The sequence below is a fragment of the Macadamia integrifolia genome, chromosome 5 (genome assembly GCF_013358625.1).
Source record: "Macadamia integrifolia cultivar HAES 741 chromosome 5, SCU_Mint_v3, whole genome shotgun sequence".
Lineage (NCBI taxonomy): Eukaryota > Viridiplantae > Streptophyta > Magnoliopsida > Proteales > Proteaceae > Macadamia > Macadamia integrifolia.
In genome coordinates, this window is record NC_056561.1 from 27309107 (window position 1) to 27319326 (window position 10220).

Here is a 10220-nt window from a genome sequence, read left to right on the forward strand (position 1 = left end):
GAATGCTCAAATCATCTATTAAGAAGGAGGAGGCAAAAAGAAGATAAAAGGCATAGAAAACCATGGTGAAGATGCATCTTATCAAATTATTGGTTCCAATCATCCAGTGAAGGATTAACTCATTCAACAACTTACCACACTATTAATAAGCTATTTTAGAATGATCAACTGAAACAGAGGTAAATATCATTTAGAGAATAAGGCTGATAAACCGAATTACCTTATCCTGACTTAGGAGTGTTCTTCATGGATGAAATGTAGATGGTAATTAGTAGCAATGAAGGTAATAATCAAACCCTGCTGAAGATGCTTTCTAACCCTGCAATTTTTAATGGAGATCTCATAAGAAAATTGGAGAAATTTCGAACCTAGGGCAAATCGCAGGGTATGAAATTACCTGAAGTCTTTCCTTCCTTCTCTTCTCGATTGTTGAATACACACATATATGAGGTGAAGCCAAGTAGCCGTCGCTCGTTGCCCATCAGATTGCTCAGTACCTCGTTGCCCATCGCCCGTCGCCTGAGAGGATAAGGGCAACTTCCATCTCAGAATAAGGGGAAGCCAAGTAGTCGTTGACCGTCGTCCTTTGGGGGTTCCGAGTAACCGTTGTCGGAGAGGAGAACGTCGTTGGAGAGGAGGATCTTCGTCGGAGAGGAGGACCTTCATCGTTGCTCGTGTCTTGCAGACCCAAACAAAGAGGATTGAAAATGTATGATGACTTTTTTGACTAAAAGGTATGAGGGCTTTTTGGGGTTTTCAGTTTGTTTCAATGAAACTAACGGCTTAAGCTAAATAAGATGCTAACAGTGTGAGCTTTTTGGGTTTAAATGTAATTTTTTGATTTTTAGAGGGAATTATGTAATTACGGCAAATGATAGGGAGGTAGATGTAAAAAAATCCAATTTTTTATATCAATAAATAAAGAATTTTGTTAGTGAAGTCAAAGAAATAAAAGGGGGTGGAGAATATTGTATGAATAAGACTCTTATTTTGTCATTGTAAGGACTTCCCGCATCCTTATCGATGATGATAAGGATATATTTATATTCAATTTCTTTTTGGATAAGCCCACTTGACGCTCGCTCGGCTTCTATATTAAATGATAAATTGGGTCTTGTCTAATTTGCGATTGGTTGATCAAATGTAGGATAATTAGTTTGACATGGTAAACGGCATAGAACATCGTATCCCAGTGAAGTGGGCTCATCCAATGGTTCTACTTTCATGGTGGTTGTGTTGTCAACAAGGATTTAGGATATGGTATCGGTATCGAATGACCCCGATCCAATACCAATCTGGATCGGATAGGATTGATGAGTATCGGTCTATTTTACTCTTGATTTTTATAAAAAATATTATTTTTTTCTATTTTACCTCTGAAATGATCTGATATCGGTCTCAGCCGATACTTATCCAATATGGCTAATACATCTGATCCCAGGCCGATACTTAAAACCATGGCTGTCAATGGAATAAGGGGTTCAGGAGACCGATACTTTAATTGAAGGGAAAACTTAGTTGTAACGTGAAAAAGAAGTTATAATTTTATTACTCTTTTGGTTTTTTTTTTTTTTTTTTTCTTCTAGAAAATGTCAATTGTTCATGTGGAATTATATGATTTATCCTGTGTGTTCTCTAATTAAAGACAAAAAGGTGTGTTACATTAAAAGTGTTAATTATTATTATTAGAAGAAGAAAGAACTACCTTATCCTAAGTCAATGGGATCGGCTGCATAAATTTGTGCAAAACAAAATAGGGATAAAAAAGTGAAAACAATAAAAATGAGAAATGGAAGTAAAATAAAAGAAGCATAACCAAACACAAGTCAAGAAAATCTCAACTAAATGGGGTTAAGTACATGGATCAATGCCCTTCAATTGGCTCTATCAATGGTCATACTTGGGATAAGACCTAGACAAAGTATGTCATTCTTCACTACTTACCCTATAGTCATTTTATGTCTGCCATTAATTCTTGTAGCTCATTCAATTGGACTCACATAACTCCTCCTACCAAGGAGTCCCCAAGCCTTCGTTGAAAATGATCATACCATCTTAAACGAATTTCTTGGAGGTTGTCATTGATTGAGGAAATTCCCAAATCAGCTCTAATAAGTTCCCCTTACTTTATCCTTCTTAGTTTTACCGCACATCAATCCATCTCAACATCCTCATCTCTACTACTCGTAGCTTTTTTTATGTGACCATCCCATACATCCTAGTCGGTTGTACAACAATACTATAAATTTTTTCTTTAAAATGTAAAGGAATACGTCAGTTATATAACACTCTGGTCGCACCTCTCCACTTTATCTACCCAATTTTAATTCATTGTAAAACATTGTCCTCTATGCCACATATTTTTTATTTATTGTTGATCTCATACATCTAAAATAGTCACTTTGCGGTATTTTTTTCTCTAATTTTCACCATATCATCATTATCCATTAGTGTGACTAAAGTTACATATCATATACTCCTCATTTGATATACTAATTTTAAAGTCTCTTGAGCTCTAACTTATCATTGATGCATGTTTTTCTCTCATTCACCAAATAATATCATTGGCAAATGACATACACCATGAGACCTCATCTTGAGCACTCTTGGTTAAATCATGTATGATAAGCTCAAACAAGTAAGAGCTTAAATCTGATCCCTAATGTAATCCAATTGTAATTGATAATTCATTACTTTGACAACCAACAAACCTCGCACTAGTCATTCCGCTCTCATACTTATCTTTGATTATATCTACATATTTACTTGACACCAATCTCTTCACAAGAACATGCCAAATTAAATCTAAAGGTTTTTCTAGGTCAATAAAAACCATATAAAGATCCTTCTTACAAGTTCTATATTTTTTCATGAGCCTCATCAGTAAGTAAGTAATTGTTGGCATTGATTTATCTGACATAAAGCCAAATTGAGTCTCCTAAATATGAATATCTTTTTCTTAGACGGGCTACAATAATCTTCTCCGATAAAATTACTTAAATTTACTTTAGGTGAATAACCAAACTTTCTCAATAGCTATGAGAAATTGAATATACAATTATTGGTGTAGCTAATTATATAATTTGGTCAACAAGATGCCCAACCAACTTTGAAGCTATGATTAATATATATTTCTTGGATAAATGTCATCTACAACACCTACAAAGAAATTTCCAATGCTGTAGTATTAGAAAGATGTCTCATGATCCGGAAGAATTGGATTTAATTGCACATGAACCTGCTCCTCAACGCTTTGGATTAGTTATGGAAGAAGATTCATTTTAGTATAAAATGGTGCGTGAGGAAGGTGCTCTTCTGTTATATTACTTCACATGAAACCCATTAAATAAAAAATCAATTGTTTGACTAAGTTGCATGATCTTTCTTGAGACGTTGGAATTAAAAAGAAAAACAAAATTTGAAATTGCTACCATGGTTTTGTCTCTTCTGCACCATAGCATCTAAGCTTTTGTCGTTATCGATGCCATGCTTATTAATGGTCAGCTCCTCAAATCTAACAAGAAAAGAAGAGAGCTCCCCCAAAAGTCCTGCAACTGAAAGCTCATGGCTTCATCTTCCTCCTCCTGCCAACCTTCTTCTTACGATGTGTTTATCAATTTTAGAGGTCCAGATACTCGTACAAACTTTGTAAGTTTGCTTTACAATGCTCTAACAAAAGAAGGAATCAAGGCCTACAGAGATAGTGAAGAACTCTGGGAAGGAGAAGAGATTTGCCCCTCACTTCTAAGAGGAATCCGAGTGTCTAATATCTCGATTCCTGTATTCTCTAAAAACTATGCAGATAGCAAATATTGTCTGATGGAACTTGCTGAGATATGGGAGTGCCATTTATCTGACGGTCAAACCATTTTACCTGTATTTATTGATGTTGAGCCACGGGATGTTCGACATCAAACCCGAAGTTTTGAAGAACCATTTAAGAAACACCAGAGTAAGTGTAAGGCTGCTGATGTACAGAGATGGAAGAATGCTTTGGAAGAGGTGGGGAATCTTAAGGGATGGCCTCTCAAAAGGGACGCAACCATTGAGTAAGTCTTACTCTCACAAAATTATTATTCCTAAGCTAGTCTTCATGTGTTATGTTTTTATCTTATATATTTTTTTTTGGGTATAATCTTCTATTTTTATTTGGTACATAATCGATCACTCTTAGGTTAGTAGAACAATAGATCCCCCCATTTACTATGTATCTTATCAAGTTTACATGAATTAATGAGGCTTATTTTGCTCCTATATTAGTCAAACATAAAACTTGCTCAAGGTTTATGAAAAGGAAAAAAATGATTTGAATGATTCCCAAGGTTTCTATCAAGTTTACGGCTTATACGAAGTTCGTTGCTCACCAACTTCGCTACCCCCTTGGGTTATCATAATCAACACATACAACCCTGATAAAGGCTGAAAAAAAAAAGGACTAAAAAAAATAAATATTTGCAGTAGTTTGATTAATTAGATGTAAACACCTTATTTAGGCCATCCCACATGATAAAATGTTTCAATAGTTATTCATGTCCTCACTACCTTCTCTACTGACCTATTGACCCACCATTTAAAGTAGCAACCATGCATTCCCTCACTTTCCTTAATCCATCGCCCCTCCATTTACATGTAGGAAACCTTGGATTAGAATTTTAGGCCCAAATTTGTGATAAAATCTTGTTTCAAGAACATGATTTCTAAATATTTTAGAGACTGATTTTTATGATGCTTACTTTTAAGATAATTTAGAATTTTTTTTAAGAAAAATATTTGAAAAAATTAATCAATTTAAGTAATTGTTTATGGGTTGAAACCTTTGGGATAGTTGTTGACTTCTAGGTTGGATTTTGATACCAAACTACTACACTTGTGCCATGATCCTATACAATTAAGAGTCTAAAGGTGAATACCTGGTATGATATTTGACAACCCAGCGTTGGCCCTAAAGAAAGAATTATGAGTGATATTTAAAATCTAAAATTGATTTTCAGGAAGATTGATTAGTTTTCGGTTTAGTTCTCGGAAGCAAACCTTAGAAGCAAAGAGAATACGTTTTGTGAGGTGAACGGATCAGGTTTATGTGCGAGGATGTTCTTACATTCCTGATCCGTGGATAGAGAATTTATTAAATGAAGAGAGATAAAATAATTTATATATCCATCGAGCAAAACCGTTGTCGTACATTTGTGAGGGGAGTGCATATCGAAATGTTGGATACTTCTAAACGGATGAAGTCACAACTCACAACTGGGAGGCGAGAGATTGTAGTTCTCAGTTCCAAACGGATGAAGTCTAAGGAAGAGCAGTAGAGTGGGTGGGGAAATTGATGGGTAATCATATTTCGGCAGATTGTTGGTGTAGAGTGGAGGGACTTGATTCAGAAAGGTTATGGAGAAGCCTTGAGCTTGCGAGAGTGAGAGATGGAGTTGGAGAAGGAGAGAAGGCAGAAGGAGGCGGAGGAGATGGGGTCAGTGGTGGTTGTATTAAACGGGAACAGAGAGGGGTTCTCCGGCGGCGAAGTCGGAAAGAGCAGTGTCAAAGAGGCGGACGGAGCGAAGGTAGTATTTTCTGGGTTTTTTTGGGATCCGAGGATGGGCTTCAACTATGCAACTTAAGCAGGTCACAGTGCCAAACTTCGAAACGAGACCAAAATACCAAATATCGTATGCACTACTTATCCTTATCTCTCACACATTCTCGTCCATTGTTCACTTTTCTAATTTCCAACTTTCCACCAGGCCTCATATTTCCTTCTTACATTTCTCAGTTTGAAGTTGGTATAACTTGATCTAGCTGTATATTTAGGTTAGGTGTATTTTCTTCGTCTTTAATCTATCTATCTTCTATCGTATTATGTTGGGTTTTCTTTGGAGCAAATCATTGCTCATGAATTGTTCGATGAAATGCTGAAAAAGAATAAGAGGATTCTAAAATTGAGAATGCATTTTAGTGGAAAACATGTATCCAAACAATGTTCTCATTCTCACATGAGAATGCATACTGTATTCTTATAATGGGAATGTGCATTCCCATTAAGAGAATGCATACTAATCAGCCTTAATACACATTTTTAATGTGGATTGTCGCACTCAAAGACTAAAACAAGGCCCAAAACTGCCCGTGTGACGCACTATTCAACATTATAGCAGAAAGTGTGAAAGAAAAAAAATAAAACAGCCCCCAACTCATTCAGAATCTAAGGAATCTGTCTCAAGCTACTTTAAGTTATACAGTCATCCTTAAAATGTACAGAATTGCATTCCTTTAAAAATACATCATATACTGCCTACCCCAAAGCAAATTTCTTTTACTTCTGTCTTAGATTTTCACTCGAAAGATAAATCTCCAGGCAGTACTTTGCTCCCAAGATCTAACCATTCTCAAGAGCTCTAATGATTAATTTGAAAAAATTAATAATATAGGGATGAGCACAACTACCTTAGTAAGTAGCCAATTCATAGAACATAAAACTGCATTTTCTAAGTAAATTACAAAATCGTGCTCTGGACCATAGTTGGAACCAGAGGGGGGTCGAGTAAAAAATGCAAAAATCTGGTCAAGATTCATGCAAATTCATTCTGTGTAAAAATGCCCAAACTCGATCTAAGTTTTTCCTAGCCGCAAAAGACTCGGTGTTTTTACCGAGTCAAATAAACTCGTTAGAGTTTAGTTAAAAATGGTCAGCCCTGAGACCCTAATCTGATAAACTGAGGTTTAGTGCACTCTGAAGAATGTAGCAACAGCAACAACCTCTGTCCCTCTTTTCCTCTCTTCCTTTCTACCTTTGTTCTAACTTCCCTTTAATTTCCATTTTTTTCATCTTTTTCCGACAACCTATTAACATTGATTTTTTTCGTTTTGGAAACCATTGCAATTTTGATGCACATTAAGTTTCATCAGCAGAGGAAGACCTCGGCTCAGGAATCATGATCGGAGAATCTTGCTATGCGTTTGATGATGGAAAAACTAGAGAAGGGATTGAATATTGGGGTTCAAGATATAATGTTTTATGTCCTCTTCTTGTCTTGCTTGTAGCATGTAGATGATGATGGCATGTTTATACTTGATAATGCCATGGTAATATGATGTTTTCTGATTGTTTTCTCCTTAGAATGGCTTTTCCTATTTTTAGGAATTTTTTTTTTCTGATTTTTTCTATGTATGCTTGTTTAGGTCCCAAGGGAATTTTCATAATTTTACAGTCAATCGTTTGGCAGTTTCTAATTTTCTATGCCTTTTTTCTTGTTTTCTTGTTATGATGGGCATGTTTAGTCCTCTTTCATGTCTTTTGTTTTGTCTCGTGTTGCTTGGTAGTATAGGTTTTCATTCCTGTTTGCATTCAGTATATTAATCCGTTGTTTTATAGTTAACCCTCCGGGTATGTGTTCCTTATCTTTATTTTTTATTTTCAGGCTTTGGTCTTCCTTTATAGTATGGATAACACGAGATTATTAATTCAACCTTGTCATCGAATTTTCCCAGATTTTCTTCCTTCCTCTTGATAAAACATATTGATCCAAATACTTTGATGTATTTAACTGTTGCTTTTCTTCCATATCACAACTCATATGGAGTTTTGTTCTTATGTTGCCTAATATTCATGCATCTGTTCAGAATATGTACTGAGCTGTATATCCCCTCTCTCCAGAATCCTTTTGCTACGTTATTCTTGGATAGCGTTGTTCTTGCCATTTTTTGAACTGTTCTATTTTCTTCTCCACTACTCCATTTTATTGAGTCCTTGTAACAGAGTATTGCATCCTGATTCCATGATTATTACAAGAATCAGAAAAAACATTCTATGTAAATTCTTTGCCTTGATCTGATCTCAAACACTTGATGGATCTCCTTATCTCATTCTCAACCCTTTCCTTGAACATTTTAAAACAGTCCAAGGCCTCCGTTTTGTCCTTGAGAAACATTACCGTGTCATTCTAGAGTACTCATATATGATTAGAATGAAGTACCTCTCTCTCTATCAATGGCCTGTGTTCTAATTGGACCACACAAATCTGTGTTATAGATCTAGGAGTTTGTTGTTGTAATATTCCTTGAGCTTGTAAGTAGCTCTTGTTTGCTTCCCTTTTGACATGGCCCCCAAACACGATTTAATGGAGTTTTGATCTTGGGAAGGTCTCTTACTGCTTCCTCTCTGCTCAACTTTGTTAAGTTCTTGAAATTGGTGTGCCCCAATCTTCTGTGCCATAACCAGTTTCAACTTCCTATCCATCATAAATCTGTCATCACTTGCTTCTAACCAGTTTCAACTTCCTATCCCATCATAAATCTGTCATCACTTGCCTCTGACAAAACATATAAGTTTCCGGGTATCCTTGTTCCTTGAGCTACAACCTTCCAATTTCCCACATATTTTTAATGACATAAGCTTCTCTGGTGAAGTCTACTTCATTTCCAATGTCAAATATTTCAGTTACATTTGGGAAACTATACAGTAGGCCACTAACAGACAAGACATTTTTGGACTTGATTTTTCCACTGTCCAAATTTATTGTGATTTTTTCTTCAATTTTTGCCCCATAATTGTTATCAAATCTAACAACTCCATCTTCAATTAGGTTAGGCTTAGAAAACTGCTTTTCTCACTTGTCATGTGACTGGAGCACCAACTGTGAAAGACACACCACATTCTCTTGGCTACCGTGAAGCACAGAGCATGAACCATTTTTGCACTTCGCCAATCATACAATGCATGATAGTATCTTGGGCCCTTTTGTTAGGTCAGAAACACTGCAAGGCACAGATCTGGAATCTTTGATGACGAAGCCACTCCCTATAGTCATCACTAAAACGGAAACCACTTTCTTGCTACTGCCACCTCATCGAGAATAGTATAGATCTATGATTAGGATTAAAATATTAGAATGATGATACTCTAATAAGAAAAATAACTAACATAAGCTAGGTCATAAGTGTTGGGTCCTTCCATGGATACACATTACAAATCCGGGAATAAAAACATGGGCTTATATAATGGCATGTAGATGAGATAAGATGAGTTATTTCACTGCAATTAGCCAAATTCTTCCTTGGTTTGGTGCAAAAAACCTTGCTTTTACACAGCTCTTACCACCGTGAGTCCACAACTCTAGCCCTTAACACCCACAACTCAAAATGAATTAGTTTTGGTTGGAAGTAAGAGCATTTAGAAGCAAAAAGTGTATATTTTGCTACTTCATTCAATAAAAGATTAACTCTGCAACTCTGCTTCATTCAATAAAAGAAATAATAAACAAACAACTAATATGAAATTGGAATACAGCTAGAAAACAAAGGAAGAGGATTGGGGATTACTTCAAATGAGAAGCGAAACAAATTTAGGAGTAAAAATATAAAATGAAACTGTAGCAAGCCATGCACAAGAAATAGAGGAGCTTTAGTTGACATTTGGGTTTCAGAAGTAAAGAGAACCCAAAGCCCTCATTTATAAACTGTGTGTGTGTTGTGGGAGAGATGTCATGCTTATTATAGCAGAGAGGGACTGTGGAGGACTAAAAGGTATTAGCCCCACATTAAGAAGTTGAGCATTCTAGGGGTTCTATAAATCATAGTTATTAAGGCGCTGGTAAGGCAACGCCTAGGCGCTGATGCGGTCCAAAGGTTGTAAGGCAGTAGCATGCATTACAGACATCACGTAAGGCGGCCGCATCATGAGATAAGGCGCTATAAGGCGATGGCTTAGTCGCCTTATGACGCCTTATACACAAAGCGGGCGCCTTATGAACATTTTAGGACTTAGTACTTTTTTAAAATTACTTTAGGTAGATTCTAAATATCGATTTTTGATTGGTAGGTGTATGGTCTTGTTAGCACTTGAGATGCATGGGATCAACTTCTAACAACTAATGTAACTCCACCAAAACACGATTTTCAGTTTCTCAGAAAGGGTTTGGATTTTGAGTCAAGGTTTTTGAGAAGGAAGAACCAGGTGACCAATCAATCTTGCTCTGGCTTCTTCTTTCTTCTCCGGCAGCGGGGAGGTTACTACGGCGAACAATCGTACGCCCTCTACAAGTACGTTTTTTGTTTTGTTTTTTTTTTTCTCATCTTATTTCTTGTTCATGTAGCTACGGTGAGTTTTTTTTCTTTTCCTTCTTTCTTCTTCTTCTGATAGACTAATACAGTACCTTTTTTTTTCTTCTTCTTCTTCTGTTCTTTACTTCTTCATATGGTACCCTTTTTTTTTTTTTTTTTTTTTTTTT

The 10220-nt window shown here is 36.1% G+C and overlaps 2 protein-coding genes across 4 annotated transcripts in view; both read left to right on the forward strand.

Annotated features, from left to right (window-relative positions):
• Positions 1 to 3564: 3564 nt before the first annotated feature.
• LOC122077990 (disease resistance protein L6-like) lies at positions 3565 to 4053 on the forward strand. The gene has a single exon (XM_042643869.1). It carries the CDS (start codon positions 3565 to 3567, stop codon positions 4051 to 4053), a length of 489 nt encoding a protein of 162 aa, XP_042499803.1.
• Positions 4054 to 4964: 911 nt separating this feature from the next.
• The window catches only part of LOC122079902 (disease resistance protein RUN1-like), a 16978-nt gene continuing 11722 nt past the window's right edge, over positions 4965 to 10220 (forward strand). The window contains exons 1-2 of one of the 3 annotated variants that reach the window (XM_042646686.1): positions 5561 to 5663; positions 9812 to 10032. Coding sequence is in view for 2 of the 3 variants with exons in the window: in XM_042646684.1 (XP_042502618.1) it covers positions 5327 to 5663 (337 nt within the window). In the remaining variant the exon portion in view is untranslated. Of the gene's footprint in view, positions 5664 to 9811; positions 10033 to 10220 lie in introns of all 3 variants that reach the window. The other 2 variants (XM_042646684.1, XM_042646685.1) reach the window with 2 other exon arrangements.